Genomic DNA, 23,417 nt, shown 5'->3' with positions numbered 1-23,417 from the left:
ACTTTGCTTAGTTTTTTTTTAAACCATTGAAGTAATAAAAAGAATTATTAAATACAATATTACTTTTTCAGTTATTCAAGGCTTAGAAAAAGCCCAGACACTAGGTAATCAATTGCATCTAAAAAACTAGGAAAAAACCTCAAAAACTACTGGTAAAAAGGTAAATGACCAATAGCATACCAAATTTTTTGCTTCATAAAATATGAAGTCACAAAATAAAACAATAAAACAGAAGCAGTATCTTCCATTTATCTTTAAAAGTCTACATGCCTAAGCTTTGGATAATACAATCTCCTTCCAGCATATATTTAACTAAAATATAACATTGTTCCTTTCTGGGCAATATTAGCTTTTCTAAGTTAGTTTTACCTTATGAAACATAAAAATAAAATTGGTCTAGGGAAGCAGGCTTAGCTCAACTGATAGAGTGTCCGTCTACCATATGGAGGGTCCAGGGTTCGATCCCCAGGGCCTACTGGCCTGTGTGGTAAGCTGGCCTACGTGCAGTGCTGCCGTGTGCAAGGAGTGCTGTGCCATGCAGGGGCGCAAGGTGTGTGCCCCGCAAGGAGAGCCACCCCTCGTGAAAAAAGCACAGCCTGCCCAGGAGTGGTACCGCACACACAGAGAGCTAAACGCAGCAAGACGACACCACAAAAAAGAGACACAGTTTCCCAGTGCTGCCTGATAATAACAAAAGAACACACAGCGAATGGACAGAGAGAGCAGACGGGGGGGGGGGGGGGGGGGGTAGAGAAATAAAACTGGTCACATACTTACATATTTTTATAAGATTATATATATTTTTCAGAGTTTTATAACTATTCTTCAAATTATTTTTCTTGCCAGGTTAAAATCCTTGGCAATTCAACTTTCTTATAACTGAAATTTACAATTAAATTTCTTACATTAAATGTAAAAATCTGGACATATAGCTAGATAATCCCTCAGTTTAGCCAAATTAAATGGTATACATGGCCCTTGGACAAATTATCCATTTTCTTTGGACTTCCATTCTCCCAATATTAAACTGTATTTCTATGATTAAGTCATTCCTTCTCCTGCAAAACACTCCCTCCCAGTCCATTCATTGGGTTACAGCAGGATATATAGTGTCCCGCATCTGTAAGGATGTTTTGTCTATATTTTATATGGTCATCAACTCACTAGTTATGGATAGCATTTGAATAACAGTCTTATTTAGCTTCTATATACTTCTGCCAGAATTAAAAGAATGATTTGCCTTTCTAGGCACATATAATCTTGTATATTCATTCATTCAACTTTCCTTCAGCTGTAATATTCTTTCCCCTTCTATTCGTAAGACACACTCATTCATCAAGCCTCTCTCAAATGTTACTTCCTTTGTACATCTTTCCTTGGTTACCCCTTCATCCGACTGAAAGTCTTTGTTAGACATTTTTGATACTACTCCCATGGAATTTTGTATTCAAGTGATTATCTCTTTCCATTATTATTACTTTTTGCTATGTCCATCAGAAGGAAGGACTAGGAGTTTCATCTTGACATTGTTTTGGTACACAGTAGGCATTCAAGTCTGTTGAATAAATAAATGAAATCGATGCCTATTGGATCAAGCATTCCTGATTCTTCCTTTCCAGCAACATGAAAGCATGACAGGGATATCTTACCTTGCCAGGGCTGCTGTGACAAGTACCACACACTATTTGGTTGGCTTAAAAAGGCAAATTAATCAGCTAACGTTTCAGAGGCCAGAAGTCCAACATCAAGGTATTTGACAGACCATGCTTTCTCTCAGAATCTGTAATAATCTGGTTCATTCGCTTGTAGATATATTTCTGTTCCCGTCACATGGTGATCTCACTCTCCTTCTTTTGCTTCTCCTGACTGAATCCGAATATCCTCTGCTTGTAAGGACCCCAGACATAAGGACTGAGGCCCACCCTCATTCAGGTTGACTTCATCCAAATAGGATCTTTACATGTAAGAACACATCCATAGGACTGTGGGTTAGGACTTGAACAGGTCTTTGTAGGGAACACAATTCAATCTATCAGAAGGGATAATATAATTGCTAATTTTTTTTTAAATTAGAGAAGTTGTAGGTTTACAGAAAAATCATAAAAAAATACAGTGTTCTCATAAGCCCCACTATTGTTGACACTTTGCATTATCGAGGTACTTTTGGGGATAATATAAATTTTGAAAGCATCCCATAATAAAAATAGAAAGTAAGCTTTGAGCAGAGTTGCTGTTTTCTTCTTAAGATTTAAAATAAACATTTAACTATTCCATAAGAAGCTAAATATTTAAGTCTGCATGAATGCCACACCCAGGGAATTAAATTAATCATCACCTGTTTTTAGCAATGTAAGCATTTATTTTTGGAACTAGATTGAGGAAAAACCATGTTTCTGTTGGTCTTCTTTTCTTTTTTTAGCTCTTCTAATACAATTACTACTACGGTTCATGCTTCAAGACTTAGCCTATAAACAGTTCAAAACTAAGAACATATTAACTCCATCTGAAAACTATTTCTCCTCATGGCAAACTCATTCTTTAAGGAACAGATCTTTTGCCAAATATTCCCTGAATTTCCCAGACAGAAGAAATTGTTCCCTCTTTGCAGATCCATAGAATGTTTAATATATGCCTTCATGACACTTACCATATTAGGTCTTAGGTATTTATATCCATCTGTTTTAATAGATGGTATCTTAATATGCCTCAGTGCCTATAACATATAGTACTTCGCACATCCTTGCCACTTAATACATGTCTGTTGAATGAATGAATGAATGAATGAGTGAATGAATGAATATACAAGATTATATGTGCCTAGAAAGGCAAATCATTCTTTTAATTCTGGCAGAGGTATATAGAAGCTAAATAAGACTGTTATTCAAATGCTATCCATAACTAGTGAGTTGATAACCATATAAAATATAGACAAAACATCCTTACAGATGCGGGACACTATATATCCTGCTGTAACCCAATGAATGGACTGGGATAAAATGTAAACTACAACATACACCATAATCCATGCTGTGTAGCAATGCTCCAAAATGTACTCATCAAATGCAGTGAATGTACCACACTAATGAGAGAAGCTATCAAAGTGGGAGGAGTGGGGGTTGTGGAAAGTGGGGTATATGGGAACCTCTTATATTTTTAAATGTAACATTTTGTGTGATCTATGAATCTTTAAAAGAAAAGGAGAAAAAAACAAAACTAAAAATAAAACAAAAAACAAAACAAAAGTTCTAAATATTTAAGGATTCAACAGTCCACATTTGTGAAAAACTGGAAATACCATTGTTCTTAATAGATATGACCATTACTAATTAATAAAATTAATATGGTCTGATATATTTTAATTTGCAGAGTTGTTAACTTACTTTCATAACAGAAACATTGTGATGAGAAGAGCAATCAAAAAATGAAATGAAGACAAATCACTATAAGATTTAACATTTAAAAAAAATTCATATTATACTTCAACCCTTTCAGAATACCTTTCCTGGTACTGGCAATTATATTGAGTATCATGATATTAAGAAAAGTTTTTAAAACACCCCATGGATTATGGTCATTAAGTAAAATACATGGCAATGAAGAGTTTATCCTCTTTATTCTCCATGAACACCAAAGATGATGACTGAAAACCAGCTTTTAGAAATAAACCCAACAAAAAGAATCTTGCAGAAGGATTCATCAGCAATAAAACCCTAACGGCCATTACCACTCAAATCTAGTATAATGCAACTTTCAAGTCACTTAACTTGAAAATTAATCAGATTCAATACCTTTTTATACATTCTATAGAGTGACATGTAACAATCTGGTGACATACCATTCTAAGTTAACATACATTTCTCTCCCCAAAAGTTTCAGAGTATTTCAGAGTAATGGAAAGTACAAGGAGGAAAGAAAATTTCACATTGGTTCATAGAATAATTATAAAGACAACGCAGTTGATAAAAACCACACCTAGGGAGGGACAGAATGGTGGCAGAGTAAGGAGTTCCAAGAGTCAGCTCATCCTACAGGGAAATTAGTAATCACCCAGAGCGATCTAAGGAACCTGTTTGGGGCTCCAGGAGACCAGAAGAGCATCCTGCATCATCCTTCAAAGAATGGAAGGAGTAGAATGCCCATCAGTAGAGAAGATTTGTGAGTAGAGTGCTCCATGCCATGGAGGCTGATGCCAATACTCCCACTCTATCAGCACAAGCCAGGAGCTATTCCGTGGCTGGAGTTGGAAGCTCCGTTTCCCAAATACGGGGGAGGAAGATATGGTTGGCCACTGACTTCAGCTACTAATTAGTAAATTTGACTGGCTAAAATATAACCCTAAGAACAGCTAAAGTTTGAACCTGTTCAACATGTAAAGAGGTCAGTAGCTGCCTTTTTGACTCAGACCCCAGCATGAGAGGAAGTAGGGCTGACTGAAAATCACAGTTATGGTAGGAACTGGCTTCTTTCCACCCAGATCAGACTGCAGCCCTAACCTAGGCTCTAGCCCCACTTCTGGCAGGGAGGAAGCTGGCAGGACCTGAACCAGCCTCTCTGGGTAACTGCAGGTGCATTCAGCCAGCACAGACTGAATAGCTGGACACCAGGGGTATATCCCTGCATTCAATAGGATAGGAGAGGAACTGTGTTTCCTCAGTCGTTTTGGGCAACTGCAGGCACTTTCAGCCCACAAAAGCTGATTTGTTGAGTACCTTCAATTCCATCTCCACCCCTCTAACCCCATATGATAGGAGGGGGCTGGGGTTTCTTCAGCCTCTCTGGGAAAGTGCAGGTGCTTTCAGCCCACAGACTGGATACTCAGGCACCTGTAGCTCCATACCACCCCCCCCCCCCAATAGACTAAGAGGGGATCTACATTTCCTCAGCTTTTTTTGGGTAACTGCATATGCTTTTGGTCCACACAGATTGTCTAGTCAGACACCTATAGCTCCATCCCAGCCCTCAAGTAAGGTGGAGCTGTGTTTCCTCAGCCTTTCCAGGCAATGGCAAGCACTTTTGACTTGTAGGCATGGACTGGTGGATACCTGTGGATCCACCCCAACCCCCAATTGGATAGGACAGGGCTGGTGTTTCCTCAGCCTCTTCTGGCAACAGTAGGCACTCTCGGCCTACACAGACTGAACAGTTGGCCATCATTGGTTCTGTTGTCACCCCTTAAAGGGCAGAAGGGACAATATTCCCACAGCCTCTAAGGGCAACTGCAGACACAGAAAAATTAGATTATTGGCAGTCCAGAGGGTCCTACTCACCCCTGGCAGGGTGGGTGGGTGGGGGGTTGGTACTATGTCAGTCAACCTGGGCAACATGGTCATTTTGAACCCACATGACATAGATTGCTGCCTACACCTACAGCTCCATCCCTACCCCAGGCAGGCGAGGAAGGGACATGAAGCTTCATCAGTCTCTCTAGGCAACTACAGATGGTCTTGGCCTGCACGACTTGGATTATTACACAGAGCTGTGGCTCTGTCCCTATCCCTGGCAAAGGAGAAAGGTGGGAGAAGCTTCACTGGTTCCTGGGACAATGTGGACAGCTTCAGCCTCCATAGTTTACAGGACCAATCACATCCTCACCTCCTACAATTACAACCAGCAAGGGAGAAAAGGCAAGAAAGCCCTAAACTAAAGAGAGAAACTGTACCCAGAATAAATATATACAGTAAGCCAGATGTCAAGACACCAACAAAAAATTACAATCTATAACAAGAAACAGTAAGCTATGGCCTAGTTAAAGTGCTCACTGGGTGAGCATAAAGAAGAATTTGAAAGCATACATAGAAAAACAGTAGATCTTATCGGAATGAAAGGTGCAATAAATGAAATAAAAAATACACTTGAGGGAGGCAGACTTGGCCCAATGGATGGGGCATCCATCTGCCACATGGGAGGTCTGCGGTTCAAACCCTGGGCTTCCTTGACCCGTGTGGACCTAGCCCATGCACATTGCTGATGTGCACAGGAAGTGCCGTGCCACGCAGGGGTATCCCCCCCATGGGGAAGCCCCATGCAGGAGGAGTGCGCCCCATATGGAGAGCCACCCAGCGCGAAAGAAAGTGCAGCCTGCCCAAGAATGGCACCACACACACGGAGAGCCGACACAACAAGATGACACAACATAAAGAAACACAGATTCCCGGTGCTGCTGATAAGGATAAGAGAACACAAAGAGAATGGATACAGAGAGCAGACAACTGGTGGGGGGCAGGGGGGGGAAGGAGAGAGAAATAAATAAAAATGAAATACACTGGAGTCGTATAATAGCAGATTTGAGGAATCAGAAGAAAGATTGTTGAGCTTGAAGAAATGGCCTCTGAAAGCAAACATACAAAAGAAGAGATAAAGAAAAGATGGAAAAAAATTGAACAGGGTCTCAGGGAACTAAATGACATCAAAAAGATATGCAAACATACATGTCATGAATGTCTCAGAAGGAGAAGAGAAGGGGGAAAAGGGCAGATGGAATATATGAAGAAATAATGGTAGAAAATTTGCTGACCCTATTGAAGGACATAGATGTCTGTATCCAAGAAGCAGAATGTACTCCCATCTGAAAAACTACAATTAGACCAACTCCAAGACATACTAATCAGAACGTCAAATGCCAAAGACAAAGATTAAGTACCCATTTCTCCCCAGAAACAATGGAGGCAAGAAGGCAGTGGTATGATATATTTAAGATACTGCAAGAGAAAAACTGCCAGCTAAGAATTGTCTATCCAGCAAGACTGTCTTTCAAAAATGACAAGTTTAAAATATTCAGAGATAAACAGAAACAGCGAGTTTATAACAAAGAGACCAAATTTTGCAGGAAATACTAAAGGGAGTGCTACAGCCTGAAAACAGGAGACAGAGGCTTGGAAAAGAGTCTAGAAATGAAGATTATTTGAGTAAAAGTAACTATAAGTGTCAAAAAAGTGGTGAAAATAAAATAAGAGACAAAACCCAAAGGTCAAAATGGGTGATATAAGAACTACCTTTATAGTAAGAATATTGAATGTTAATGATTAAATTTCCCAATCAAAACACACAGATGGGTGGAATGGATAAGAAAATATGAGCCATTTATATGCTGTCTATAAGAGATTCACCTCAGACCCAAGGATATCCACAAACTGAAAGTGAAAGGCTGAATAAAGATATTCCATGCATGCAGTAACCCCCCCCCCAAAAAAAAAAGAAAAGAAAAGCTGGAGTAACTGTACTTATATCAGATGAAATAGACTTCAAAAGCAAAACTATTGGGACGCAGACTTGGCCCAGTGGATAGGGCATCCATCTATCACATGGGAGGTCTGCAGTTCAAACCTCGGGCCTCCTTGACCCATGTGGAGCTGGCCCATACATAGTGCTGATGCACGCAAGGAGTGCTGTGCAACGCAAGGGTGTCCCCGTGTAGGGGAGCCCCATGCGTAAGGAGTGCACCCCGTAAGGAGAGCCACCCAGCGTGAAAGAAAGTGCAGCCTGCCCAGGAATGGCGCCACACCCACGGAGAGCTGACACAACAAGATGATGCAACAAAAAGAAACACAGATTCCTGTGCTGCTGACAACAGAAGTGGACAAAGAAGAACACGCAGCAAAAGAACACAGAGAGCAGATAACAGGGGGGTTGGGGGGGAAGAGGAGAGAAATTTAAAAATAAATAAATAAAAGCAAAACTATTATTAGAGACAAGGAAGGACAGGGAGGACATTATATATTAATAAAAGGAGCACTTCATCAGGAAGAAAGAATAATCATAAATGTATATATGCACCTAATCAGGATGACCCAAAATACATGAGGCAAACACTGGCAAAACTGAAGGGAGAAATAGATACATCTACAATAATAGTTGGAGAATTCAATATACCACTCTTACCATTGGATCGAACATCTGGGTAGAGGATCAATAAAGAAACAGAGTTTGAATAACATGCCTCAGGAAACTAAATATAGAACTGCCAAATGATCCAGCAATTCCTCTACTAGCAATATATACAGAAGATCTGAAAACTGTGACATGAACAGACATCTTCACACTGTTATTCATAGTGGCATTATTCACAATTGCCAAAAGATGGAAACAACTGAAATGTCCATCATTCAATGACTGGATAAGTAAAACATGGTATATACAAACTATGGAATACTGTGCTGTAGTAAGAAGAAATGAAATTGGGACACATATAATTACAGGGATGAATTTTGAAGATATTTTGCTAAGTGAGGTAAGCCAGACACAAAAGGACAAATATTGCATGGTCTCATCAATATGAGCTAAAACAAAGAATAAATGCATATTGGGAGATAAGAGGAGGGCTGAGAAGGACTACTGATACTTAATGTATGTAGACATTTTAATTAACTTGACAATAAGTATGAAAACGGATAGAGTTGATGGTAACACATTATAGTGAATAACAGCTGGTTTATAAAAGGGATTGTGTCTGGAAAGGGCAGTCTAGGGATGTAAATGTCAACTGAAAGAAAGCTAGAGAATAATCTAGGGACTGAATAACACAGTGAACCTAGAGATGGATGAAAATCTGGTGGATGGTACAGATGCAAGAGTGTCTTTCTGTGAGCAGAGTGGATATACATCACTACTGCAGGGTGGCGGGAATGAGGAGAAGCATGGGAAAATACTATTGGCGTGACCTATAAACTATGGTTAATAGGAATACTGTAATATTCTTGCATCAATGCCAAAGATGTACTGTGTTGATGATGGGGGTGGGGTATGGAAAAAGTGTGCCAAATGTACTCTTTGGACCATGGTTGGTGATAATAGTCTGATGATATTATCTCATACTCTGTAACAAATATTCCACCATGGTGTGGTCTATTGGTGAAAGGGTGTTGTATGGGAATTCTACACATGTGCAAGATTGTTTTGTAAGTTTACAACTTCTGAAATAAAAACATATTTAAAAAAATAATAGGTAGGTTGGGGGAAAAATACACCAAATGTAAGATACGGACTATAGTTAGTAGTAAGATTGTGACAGCATCTTTCATAATTTTTAACAATTGTCTCACAGCAATGCAAGGTGTTGGTAGTAGGTTGATGTATGGTGTTATTATGTCTGTTTTGTAAGTTCACAACTTTTACTACACATTTATTGCTTATGCATGTTCATGTACTTCAAAAAAATACAAAAATAACAAACCTAAATGCAAAATCTCTGGCAAATCTAAATAAAAATATAAACAGAAATATTTCCAATTAAGAGAACTCTCCTGGAAGTTTAGTGGAAACTGCAACAGGAACATTTTCTAAAAGATGGCTATACCTTTATTCAATTATTTGTTTCTATTTAGTAGTGGTCATGTTTGTTTTTCTATAATGAAAGACTGCTTAGACTGTTGTGTTCTTGGTTATCAAGACAATAAAACAAAGCTAAAGAAAGAAAATTGTTCCCCAAAGTTAAGATACTATTTTGAGTGGAGTCACTTAGAAATATTTCAAGTATTTAACTCCAGTATCTGTAAACAGGAAGTCAGAATAAAATTTATAAATTCATAAAAAGTTAAAGCATATTTAAAAATTTTTTTAAATTTATAGAACATAATCTTTGCAATTCATACATTATTCAAATACATTTTAGTAATACTTCGGATGTCAAGCTTGGGGCTTGCTCCCTTTCTGTATTACTTAAAAAATTAAAAGATATTATTGCATCAATGCCAAGCTGTATTTTGTTGATAATGGAGGTGTATGGAAAAAGTGTGCCAAATGTATGATATAGACCATGATTGGTGGTAATATTACCTCATAATCTGCAACAAATGGTCCACCAGGGTATGGAGCTGTATGGGAAATCTACACATCTGAATGACTGTTTTGCAAGTTCACAATACCCGTAACAAAAACACCACAGTATGGGTTGGAGGAAAAATACACCAAAAGTAAGATAAGGAATATAGTTGGTAGTAATATTTTGACAATTCTCTTGCGTAGTTTCTAACAAATATTTCACACCAATGCAAAGAGTTGGTGAAGTGGCGATGTATGAGACCCCTGTGTGATGTTTTATGTATGTTTATTCTGTTAAGTTCACAATATTTACTATACACTTATTGTTTATGTGTGTTCATGTATGAATGATATACTTCAATAAAAATAAAAATAAAAAGTAAAAAAAATTAAAAGATACATCTAATATGTTTTAGATTAATTTAATAAATTTATGAAATGCCTTGTTAGAAATTTTTCCAATGAAGAATAAAACTTTTCACTGTAGTGAAAACTATATTTTTTCTTTAATATTTCTTAGGAGAAAAAAATATATACAAAGTGTCTTGAATGTATCTTTTAACTATAAATCAACTAAAATTTCATTGCAGTTATTACTACCACAAAAATAGTTCCACAGGCTATTCCATAGGAACAAAGTTCCATAGGACAATTCACTGCTGTAGAAAACAGCACAAATTATGATTTATTTTCTTAATATAATGTCATGTACTGGTGTGGTGCTAAAATGAAAAGGAAAAAAATGAATACATCACCCCAAAATTTGTTTAAGTTAGAAGAGGAACAAAAGACCACTGGCAAAGATGTCATAAAATTCAAACTAAGAATCATGATTAACAAGGGAAATAATAGCAGATAGTTTAGAAGAAATCAACGTAAATGACTACACCAAAATATTATATTATTCCTATATTATGGTTAGTATGGAAAATCCTATCAAAAAATTTAAAATATGAGAAGTTTTTGAGAATTCAGACAAAACAAAGACATTTTATTCTGAGAATGAACAATTTGGGGGCTATCTGTTAATACTCATCAGCACCTAGGCAGATGTGTCTGATCAATCATTGTACTCTTTGCAACTAAGCCTACAATCCTTCTCAGAGTACAGTACAGAGAGCCACTAACAACCACTGGAAGTTGGCATTACAGCTGAAACCTATTTTTATATCTGTTCTCAGAGACTCTGTTCCAGATGTCCAATCTGAACAATCAGGAAATCTACCTAGCAGGGTAATGGAACAAAATTATACACAACCTGCTAGGATATGTGGTCAAGCAAGGGTTGACTTTTAAAAGTTCGTGAATGCATAAAAACTCATCATAAGCAAAATGGGGAAATAACATTAAAGCAGATAATATTTGATGTATAAAATGGGATAATTTTTAAAAAGCTAACAGTCACCCATAACCTAGAAAAATTTCAATGCTGATGATGTATGTGTTTTTTTAAAAAGTCATCTATTTGCAAAGAATGCAGTCACTACAAAGGGAGCAAGATACTGAAACAACAGTTCCCTCAATTGCAATGGACCAAAAATTAAAGAATGTTATTGGTAACGGAAAAATTACTAAAATAGTGTCAACAATGTATACTGATTACAGTTTATGGTCAGAGGTGGTATAATGGTTTGAAAAAATATCCAAGAAACAATGAGTAACTACAGTTGAGAATAATGGAGCCACAATATCTGAGCAAGGAAAATTATAGATTATTCTCTAAATGAAGAGCAAAATCCATTGCATATACTTTAATAAAAAGTGTTTCCTTCTAACAAAATTAATGGTAATGCAATTCTCATCCAAAACCAAATATTTTTTAAGTCTTAAAATGTGATTTGACCTCTAGTCTTAGAAAGTAAAACAGAAATATAAATATAAATGACAATGGTTTAGCTTTAGTTATCTTAACTTCCAGAAAAATAGTATTCCTACTGAAATGTATTTTAAAATAAAGGCAATCGTTGAATCATATGTGAAACACTGGCTATAATTATAGTTCAAAAATGAAACTGAATACTAAACAAAAGTATTTGGAATATGAGTCAAAAATACCCAATGGAATCAAATAGCTTCAAATTATACCTTATACAATCTTGATAGTGTGTTAAATCAAAGGCTGTCTAATGAGATACCTCAAAATAAAGTTTACTTCAAAAAATAAATCAGTTTGGATTAAGTCTGTAGCAGTTCAGCCTGACAATAAACCCTGCTCTACATTAAACAGTGTTATATGCCACTTGCAGTGAATAAAACTGCATTGATTCTACACTTCATTTTTCTTATATACACTTAGTCATATTTAGGATCTGACATGAATTCTGCAACACATCTTAAGTTGCACTGACACCAGGCAATATGGACAGTTTCAGATACAAGCAAGGAAAGCCATAAACTATAAGCATTATGACCAGGTCACTATGCATAATCAGAGTTTTTAAAAATCTCTGCTGAAGTAACTCGAATACTAAAATCTTTTATCCTTTGGTCAAATTTACTGCCCTGAATTGTGGTGTTATTATTATGCTTTTCCATAACTTTATATGTAATCTCTTTGGAAAATGAGAATAGGCAACACATTAAATAATCTTATTTGATTCTAATGCTAGGATAACTATAACTGGTTATATTACTGAACTGTGGTACATGCCATGTCACTATGCTATTCATGATTATAATAAAACATATTCTAATTAGTGGGCAGGTCATTCCCTAATTAGGTATATGTACCTCAAGTAAGATTAGAGAGAAACAAGTGTTTTTGTAAACTATACCAACAACTAGCAAATAATGCTTTCACACAAAATATAAGAACAAACAGGAATATATATATATATATATATATATATATAGAAAGAGAGTTTATGAAAGAAATTTACTGCTGCATTGTGGCAAATGTAGCAGTTTTCTAACACTCGAGTAATAAAAGAGAAAAATGCTTAAAAAATGTTCTCCTTACCTGTGTATACAATTTTTACTCTCGAGATATGCCATACCAGAAGCAGCATCTAATGAAAACTTCACTAACTGTTTGAGTTTTAGTTCATCCTTCTTCTTTCTCAGAAAGGAGAGGAAATCACCTCCTAGAGGAATTGACAAATGAGCAATGAAACAAAATTATGATGAAAGTCACATTTATTGACTATTAGAAATAGTTAACAGAAAAAGGAAATTAAAAATTACCTATTAGGCCATGTTTTCTGCCCACTTTGTTTGAGGTAAGGATAAAGAATATATGAAAAGACACAGATTCCTGTGCCGCTGACAACAACAGAAGCGGACAAAGAAGAAAATGCAGCAAATAGGCACAGAGAACAGATAATCGGGGTGGGGAAGGAGAGAGAAATAAATAAATAATCTTTAAAAAAAAAGAATATATGAAAAGAACACATCAAAGTATGAAGTAGACACAATAAAACCTCCTATATACAGTTTATTTGTGCTTTGCAATATATATTATTCAAGACAAAACAATATTCCATGAAAGTCATACTTTTTCCTCTGTCACAATTTCTCATCAATTTGCCTGGCTATAATTGTCTAAGGGATTTTCTCTAATACCAAATAAAGACCATAATTATTATGAGTTAAACAAAAAGTAAATGATATTGGATTAGTTATCAGATAGCTAGTATTATTTTAAAATAATATATTATTCCTTAATAATACAAAATTAAGAAAATATGATTACCAACAACATATTCACTGAAAATAGTGACAGAGGGGAAAAAAATGCTATGATTTTGATGAGGTTTAGTTGCTCACCCATATTGCATTTTTGTACATTAATTGGATTTCAGTGATATCTTAGAAAAACTCCATAAATCGGTATGGTCCAATTACTATGAGCTACACAGTAATTTTAAATTTACTAGTAGCCAAATTAAAAAAAAAGAAGCAGGAGAAACTAATTTAATATTAATGATATGTTTCAATATAATGAATATATCCAAAATACTATATCAACATATGCAATATAAAATTATAATTGAGCATTTTACGTTTAAAAATCATATTAAGTATTTGAAATCCAATAATTATTTTATTCTTGCAACCCATCTTCATCTGAAATATTTGATCTATATTTAGATTTCATAAAATTTCCAGCTGAAAGAAGAGTTTACATAACTAAGGTATTCCAAACATGCTTAACAGTCTTCCAACAATGGAATCAAGTGTCAGTTTTTAAATTTAGTTAAAATGAAATGAAATGTAAAATTTAGATTTCAAGCAACACTAGCCACAAATGTTGAGGACTACCATACTGACTTTGTATTTTTTCTTAATATAGCATTAAAAACTACAGCCTAATTATTTTTCCTTTTTTGTTAGTTTGTAGTGTATCATATTAAAAAAGCAAGTTAAAGTTTATTAGAATAAATCTTCTCTAAAAACAATCATTCCTACTTCTCTATTAGACTCTCATATATTACGTCAGAATTTTTCAAGAGGGATTAGCATTTCAACTGCCATTTCCTGAATTACTTTCCTATCCTCTTCACCCAGAATCTAAGCTTCCTTAAATAGAAAAGCTCTAGAGGTGAGTTTTTAGTGGCTTTTTCTTTAATGAGGCTACTTACAAAATAAACACCTGCCTAACTCTTTTTATAATGTCCTTTTTTTCTAACCTCTTCTCTTATTCATAAATCAAGTATCACACAAATTTAGGTGGGTCAATTACATAATCTTTATGTTTTAAAAATTTCCAAAAATACTTTTTTCTATTCTTTTAAGAGAATACCAAATGTATTAAATTACTACAGCTAAAGAATTTGCACATGTAAATGCAACAATAAACAGCAAAATTAACCATTAACTTCTTGACTTTACTAGGTACAAAAAAGTGTATATTAAAATAGGCTTGAAATAAATATTTAATTCAAGTTATTATTTGGACCAGTATTCACCTATAATAATTCTTTTGTTAGGTATATACTGGACTATTTTAGAAAAAATATACTCTTCTAGTCTTGAAACCACACAGCATTCTGTTTAAACTACGAAATAACTTTCAAATATAAAGACCTTTTCTGGAATTTGATTCAAAAGCAGCATAGGACACAACCGTGTTCATTCTGTGGAATCCTGATGTAATTACTTTCCAAAATTGGCTCATATTCATCATTTTTCCATCTGTCTTGTGCCCATTTAAAATTTATTCCTTCTTAATAAACATACTGTATCTTCTCCTGTGAAGGGAATTATGCCTCTGTTGTTCAACATTGTAATTCCAATTACCATGTAGCTCCAATCAACATTTCTTGAATGGATGAATAAATAATGTGAACCCATTTCCTTCCTCTTGAAGCCAAAATGTAAACTAACCATGAAGGCAGGGATCATTTTTCATTAATCTAAACAGTGGTTAGAACTGTGCTGTTCAAGTACTTGCTAAATGCTAAAACATATATAAAAGATGGCATTCCATTTCTTTTTAAAAAATATATTTTTATTACAGAAGTTGAACTTACAAAACAATCATGCATATGTGTAGAATCCCTATACAACACCCCTTCACCAACACACCACACTGTTACGGAACATTTGTTACAGATTATGAGATAATATTATCAGACTATTACCACAAACTATGGTCAACAGTGTACATGTGGTATATATTTTTTCCATACTCCCTTATTATTAACAGAGTATATCTTTGCAAGTACATTAATGCAAGAATATTACAGTATTGCTCTTAACTATAGTCCATAGGTTACATTAATTGTATTTTCCCACATTCCCACCACCTTGGAATAGTGACGTACATCTGTTCTAGTTCACAGAAGGATGTTCTCACATTTGTACTATTAACGACAGTTCTCATCACCGATGTTCATAGCAGCATTACCACAATTTCTAAAAGATAGAAACAACCCAAGTGCTCATCCAACAATGAATGGATAAACAAAATGGGGTACATACATATCATGGAATACTGTGCTGCTGTAAGAAGAAATGAAATTTGGACACATATGATAACATGGATGAACCTTGAAGACATTATGCTATGCGAAGTAAGTCAGACACAAAAGGACAAATATTGCATGGCATCATTAATATGAACTAAATATGAAGAATAAATGCATGGAGTTAAAAGCTAGAGTATAGTTACTAGGAAATTTCACTTCTTTTTAATGGCACCTGATGGATGCCATAAAATTTTCTAAATTCTGACAATAAAACTTAGCACATTTAAGACTGAGTTCATCTTGATATTTCTGTAATACTACTACCTTACAATTTACATCATTTTCAAAGTCACAGTTCCAGTCTGATAAGACTGTGAAATAATAAATGCACAACATATTAATAAACAAAGAAAAGACAACTTAAATAGCCTTAAAAATTGGCTGAAAAGTGATGCCAAGTCAATAAACGTAAAGTACTAGAAAGGCAGAACTATATATAGCTTTTTCCAAATACTGTCACACAGCCAAAGAAACAGAGGAAAGGATGTCTGATTGTCTTGTAGTTACTCAACAATATTTCTGGCTTAGAGCAATTTGTTTAAAATCATTAAAACTAGGAAAGTTAGTTTTAAATTATTTTCAATTTATAGTTAAACAAGCCATTGCAATAATGATCTTAGGTTAAGGGAGAAGAGCTGTACCTTTCCACAGCCCTAGTTAGCTTCTTGCAGAACACAAGACAGAAACAAGGCCTTTAGTAAGAATGAAATAACTATGATTCAGTAATGAAGGTCTAGTAGTGAAAGCCTGAGCTTTTCAGAAGTAAAAGCCTGAGCTTTAGGCAAGTGTAAGCCTTAAGAATCAAAAAGTAAACTCCCTAGGGGGAGAGGGCATGGGACTAAAGGTAGGATACCCAGGAAAAATAATTCTGACTTGCTAGAAATATTTCCTTAGGCACATTAATAAAGGACTATCACCATTAAGTGAAGAATTAGAGACTGATATCAGAATCAGATGATATGCTCTTTAGTAGTTACTATGAGGTTACTCTAGACTCTAGAATCCACAAGGTTGGGTCTCTCCTCAATCTCTTGTCATTTTCATTCAGTGTCACATTAAAGAATCTAACTTAGAATTTGTGATATATACAATAATCATATATGCAGAGTATGTGTATATATGTAGATGTATGTATATATGTGTTTGTGTGTGCATACGTATTGCATAGAGTATGGTATTTGACCATTGTGGTAAGGATTTTGGTGCCCTAAGCAGGAAAAACAAGACATGTAACTCCCATTTTGGAATGCTGTCTTAATGAGGCTTATTTCTATATGGATAAACTGTATATTAAGCCAAGATAGGATGGATAATTTCCTAAAATTCTACAATGACAAGTTTTTAAGCCAATATTTAGTATATGTTATAGCCAACTTTTTATTTACTAGGAAGAGACAGCATGACATGATGTATTAGTTAGGGTTCACCACAGTAACACAACTGACAGGATATATATATATGTAAATATTAGGAGATTTATTATAGGAATTGGCTCATGGTCGTGGGGACTGGCAGCACCAAAATCTGTAGGGAAGGTCACAACTTGTGAACTCTGAGGAAGGTTTCAACGAATTCCCCAGGAGAAAGCTGGCTGGCTGAAGTAGAGATAGAAACTATTATTTTTTTGACTGCTGAAATCATCAATTCTCTCTCTAAGGCCTTCAATTTATTGGTTGAGATTGCTGAAGGAAATATCTTTGTTGACCAAGATGTCATCACAGCCATAGATGCAATCAAATGACTTATGATTTAAATCCCAATATATTCTCATAGTTAACAATCAGGTCAGTGCTTGTTTAACCAAACAACTGGACAGCATAACCAAGTCAAGTAGACACAAGAACTTAACCATCACACGTGATGAAATAAGTGTGGATATTAGAGTCAGGCCGACTCAAGTCTGACTATCTGCCCTTGAGCAAGTTGTTTAATCTTTCTAAATTTCTGTATAAGAGGGATGAATACCATTATTTCTAAAGATGGTTTCTGAAGTCTAAAAGTATCTAAAGCACTAAGCATGAGGCCAGCACATAGTACACACGATACTGCTACTTATTGTTATTGCTGTCGATGTTGTTGCTGCTGAAGTTAAATGAGGAAAAGAGTTGTAGCAGGGGTTGGTTGTCTATTGCATAGCATTTTTCTCCTCACTCCTCCGATTTCCTTAGGGAACTGTCCCCTTCCCATTTTGGAAGGCATTAACCTCACCTTCAACAATAAGGGTGGGACTTGATTGGCTTAAGTCAATAGTTAATGTCCATTCCCCTGCCTAAGTGACTGGTTCAGGGACAAGGACGTGGCTTAATTCAGGTCATTAAGATGCAAGGAGATAGTAAAGGGTGAAAGAAATTCATCTTCTGAGAGAAGTAAACAAAACTGCATATAGTACCACAATGAGGCTCAGCTTTAGGATGAAGCTACTACCATGGAAAGAGTGAAGGAAAAACACTTGTGTTTGGGGCATATTTGAGCTACTAAATCAAACACTGTCTGAAGTGTGGCCTAACTCTAGAATTTTCAATGAAATGAACTATTACAATCCTGTAAATTTTAAAGGTATGTTCTGTACTAGCAACTCAAAGATTTCTAATGGATACAATAATATCAATTATCAGACAGAAGGTTATTTTGAGTTAAAGAGGATAATGTATATTAAATGTATGAAACAAGTAGGAAACTCAAATTGAAGTGCTAATTATTGTCTGCAGCCAGCTCATAATAAGAATATAGAAAATTATTCAACAACAGTTGTTTTTCCAAAGATTGCTATTAATCCATGCCATGGAAATTTATTCCTACCTTTTCTTTCAGTATCAATGGGGCTCTGAGGATCTGATCATGTTAAACATAAACTCATATTATTATGTAAACAAGAATACTAAAATATTAATTGCAATCGGAGAAAAGGAAGCATTAAGGCTCTACCTCTAGTGACTTTTTGTCATTAGATCGTGGAGAAATCTTAATTTATTTTCAAACAATTTCAAATCCTATTAATTTAAGAGCTATCCCAGTGATATTACATGAAATGTAAAATTCATTACCCTTGATTTTTAGGAAATGAGTTTGTTTCTTGAGGAGTTTCTTTGGTTTAGTTGTGTTACATAGGCTAGGAATCAAAGCAACTATTAAATTAGGAGTGCTATTTTGGGGTTCTCCATTTACATCATTTTTCAAAGTTCTTAGAAAAAATATTTTGATCTCTAACCAAAAGTGATGGAAATTGTGGCTGTGAACTACCACATCAAAAATATGGAAAAATATCTTATATGATATGCATAAACAATGAATCCTGACTCAACTTGTACTCTGTGAAACACAGAATAGGTGATATACAATAGGATGGAAGTCAAATATGTTCCAAAGAGAAAAGGACCTACATAAACACTGAAGCAGAAGACACTGCTGCTACATGTAGGATATATTCATGAGAGACGAACTGGCCAGGAAAGTGCTCTAGTTCTTAAGCAAGGTGATAAGGCTTATTATACTAAGAACTATCCATAGACTAAAAGGTTAGATCTGAAAAAACTCAGTAATAAGTGGATATGGGTCAGTTTGTGGGGAAAGATGAAGGAGAAGGACTGAAAAATTGGAAATGACTCCAAGAATATACTGGCTTTCCTGATTCCATTTTCTTGTTAAAGAAGCATTTACTGCACGGCTCACTATGTGAGTAACATAACTCAGTTAGGCCAAATGCAGAGCCGAGCATGTGGTTTTCCCAATTTGTGTTAATACATGATATCAATCTTTTCAGATGACGTTCCTTAATGGCCATGCTCTGCTAACACTGAAGGGAAATGTTTGCATTTCTCTTTTGCAAGATCATTTCTGAGAACATAAGTTTACAGCAGTTATGATAACAGCTCTATGAAATAAAAGAGTACACTCACAGTCTTTTTAACTTGCTGGTTGAAAATGTGAAAATTACCATCTTGCCAGATATGATACGAACTGCCATGTAATAGCGAACTTTTAGGCTCTCAGAATGTCAGCACTGCAAGGAACCTTGGAGGTAATCTAATCCATCCTACTCATAGAATTTACCTGGATTTTTAATTATAAGATGGTTATTATGGTGATGTTATTGAAATTCTAAGGTAGGGGTCTACAAACTATTTCCTGGAGGCCAAATCCAGTCCTCTGTTTTTGTAAATAAAGTTTTATTGAAAAACAGCCAGACTCATTCCTTTACATATTGTCTATGGCTGCTTTCATGCTACAAAGGCAGAATTGAATATTGAGACAGAGACTCAATATGTTTAGGCAAAGCCTAAAAACTTTACTATCTGGCCCACTACAGAAAAAAGTGTACCAACTGCTATTCTAAGTATTACTCAGTTTTCCATATATTTTATAACAATGTGAATCGAAACTGGTCAATTCAGAATCAAATGCATTCTCTAGGCCTGTGGCCATGATTCACAATAAGTTACACATTTAAAGATATGACTGAAATTCATATTCTTATTAATATAAAGTGGAAAAAATATACTCTTTTGATTCCTACTCTGATTATTAAAACTGCTAGTGAAACCCACTATATGGTTTCATACCCTACAAATGGGTCATGATCAAGTACTGGAAAACACTGCTATAACACTTTATAAAATTTTATTTAAAAATATTCAGGGATGTTATCAGGACCAACAATTCATAAGGCAATAGTTCTTATAATCTGTAAAATCATGGATCTCTTTAAGAATCTGATATAAGCTATGGATCTTATTCAGCTCAAATGCTTATAAGAACATATACACAATGTGTTGTATGTAACACATTTTTGTAAATTAAGTAGCACACTTTAAAATAATCCATGATCAAATAAAAAAGACACAAGGGAAATTACAAAATAAATCAAACAGAATGAAAACCACAATTTGCGATATACAGCCAAAGCAGTGTTTAGAGGAGAGTTTATAGCTTTGATGCTTATATTAGAAAAGGACAAGGATGAAAACAGATGATTTATACATCTAAAATAAGAAGCTGGGGGGAAAACAAACTTAACAAAATAGGAAGAAAGGTAGAAATAAAGATAAGGTCATCAGTCAACAATAAAAAACAAATTATAAAGAAAATTAACAGAGTTGTTTTTCTTAATATTAAAAAAAATAATAAACATCTAGGAAGACTGATCAATAAAAAAGGGAAAAACACAATTTACCTGATAAGACCTGAAAGAAGGAGATATCACTACGGACCCTACAGACATAAGAAGAATAATTGGGAAGTCTGATGAACAACTGCATGGCAATACATTTGGCAAGTGAGAATAGGCTAATTCCTTGAAACTAAACTAAATAACATGGATACAATATAAAATGAAAAATTCAAATTTCCATATTTGTAAAGAAGTTGAATTTGGATTTAAAATCCTTTCTACAAAGAAAACTCTGGGCCCACATGACATCACTAGTAAATTCTATAAAATAATTAAAGAAAAATAATAGTCTTACATAAATCCTCTTAGAAAAGTGAGGATGAGGAAATACTTCAAACTTTAACAGAAATTCCTTTAGGAAAAAAGAAAAGGAAGATAGAATTACAACTCTTTTCATGACATATATAACCTTGATACCAAAACCTGACAGATACTATAAGAAAAGGAAATTATTGAACAATGTCCTTTCCACAAATTTCCCTAATATCTATCTATAACATCCAGCAATATTCTGAAAAGGTAAAACACCGTAATGTAGCAAGATTTAATCCCAGTAATGTGAGATGGTTTAACATTTAAAAGTCAATCTACAACAATTCCTCATATTAATAGAAAAAAGTCATGTGATCATATCAACAGAAACAGGAAAAGCATTTGACAAATTCAATATCCATTATTTTTTTTTCTTTAAGAAAATGCTCAGCAAACTAGGTAGAGGAGAGAATTTCCTAGATCTTCTTAGAAAGAAAATCTATGGAAAAACTTACAGCTAACATGATACTCAATGGTTAAATATTGAACAGTTTCCCCTTAAGGATCACAATAAGAATGTTTGTACTTACTATGCCTATCCAACATTTTATTGAATATCTTAGCCACCTGCATAGTGCAGGAAAAGGAAAAAATGGGAATAAAGATTAAAAAGAAATAAGTAAACTCTTATATAATAACTATGATTGAATATAAGGAAAATCCAAATCTACAAAAAATATTTACTAGAACTACTAGACTTAACAATGAACTTATCAAGGTCACAGGATACAAAGTCATTATCAAAACATCAATTATATTTCCACATAACAAGAAAAAAAAACAATGGAAAATGAAATTACAAAAATATCCTTTAAAACAGCACCGAAACCAAAAAATACTTAGGAATAAATTTAAAGACTTTTAAGTTATATTAATAACTACAAAATACTACTAAGAAAAATTAAAGAAAAAAATAAGTGGAACAATATACAAATAGTCTATGGATTAGAACACTTAATATTGACTGTGAAAAGTCAATTCTTCTCTAATCAATCTATAGAATCGATACAATCCCAATCAAAATTCCAGCAGGATTTTTTGTAGAATTTGACAAACTCCTTCTAAATTTTTACATAGAAATCCAAAGGATCTAAAATAGCAAAAAAAAAAAAAAGTTTAAATTAAAAGGAAGAAGAAATTTGGAGGAGACTACACAATTTTAAGAATTACTATAAAGTTCCAGTAATCAAGAAAGTGTGTTACTGACTTGGGATAATTAAATAGATCAGTTGAACAGAGTCTAGAAACTGACTCACCTATATATGGCCAATTCATTTATGGCAAAGATACCAAAGCAATTTGATGGGGAAAAGAAAGTCTTTTAAATAAGTGGTAGTGGAATAATTGGATAATCATATGGGGTTAAAAAAAAAAAAGAACTTCAATCTCTACCTCACACCATTCACAAAATTAATTTCAGATGATTCATACACCTGAAGTATGAGATTCTAGGAATTACATTTTCATAAGAAAATATATCTGTGACCTTGGGGTAGGTAAAAATTCTTAGGACTATACAGGGAGAAATGATAAAAGAAAAAAATGAAAATTGTACCTCATTCAAATTGAAAAAACAAATCTTTTGCTTATCTTTAAGAAATCATTACAACAATGAATGGGTAATGGTAAGCCACAGAATTGACTTTTATCCAGGTTATATAAAAGAACTCCTATACTTCATAACAAAAGGGTATGCAATGCAAAAATTGGACAAAAGAAACGTTAAAAAAGAAGATACATGAATGGTCATTAAGTATAAATAGTCCAATATCATTCCTCATCAGGATATGCAACTAAAAACCACAATGAGATATTTACATACTAGAATGGCTAAAATTAAAATTTAAATGGTTGACAACACTCGATGTTGGCAAGGTTGTGGAACAACTGAAATTCGCCTATGTTGTTAGCAGATATAATAATTGCTCTAACATTTTGGAAAACTATTTGACAGTTTCTTTAAAATTAAACATATATCTACAGTATGACCCATTCTACTATCATGCATTATTCCAAGACAAATGAAACTATGTTTACAAAAAGATTTGTAAAAAATATGTATAGTGATTTTATTCTTAATAGACAAACACTGGAAAAATCCCAAATGAATAAATAGATTTGAGGCATATTCATATAATGGAATGGAATAAGAAAGAACATACAATACTATGTGTGAAAAAATCAGTTCCAGGTAAATTGTGAAATGATTTGAA

The 23,417-nt window shown here is 34.4% G+C and overlaps 1 protein-coding gene across 6 annotated transcripts in view; it reads right to left on the bottom strand.

Moving 5' to 3' along the window:
* FER (FER tyrosine kinase) overlaps positions 1-23,417 on the bottom strand; it is a 574,904-nt gene that overhangs the window by 109,829 nt on the left and 441,658 nt on the right. For all 6 annotated transcript variants that reach the window (XM_023586245.3, XM_004484087.4, XM_071209303.1 and 3 more), the window contains one exon: positions 12,716-12,839. In XM_023586245.3, coding sequence (XP_023442013.1) covers positions 12,716-12,839 — 124 coding nt within the window. The remainder of the gene's footprint in view (positions 1-12,715; positions 12,840-23,417) is intronic.

The sequence above is a fragment of the Dasypus novemcinctus genome, chromosome 2, assembly GCF_030445035.2.
Source record: "Dasypus novemcinctus isolate mDasNov1 chromosome 2, mDasNov1.1.hap2, whole genome shotgun sequence".
In the NCBI taxonomy this organism is placed as follows: Eukaryota; Metazoa; Chordata; class Mammalia; order Cingulata; family Dasypodidae; genus Dasypus; species Dasypus novemcinctus.
Note: the sequence above shows the minus strand (reverse complement) of the source record. Positions and strands in the feature narration are given on the sequence as shown.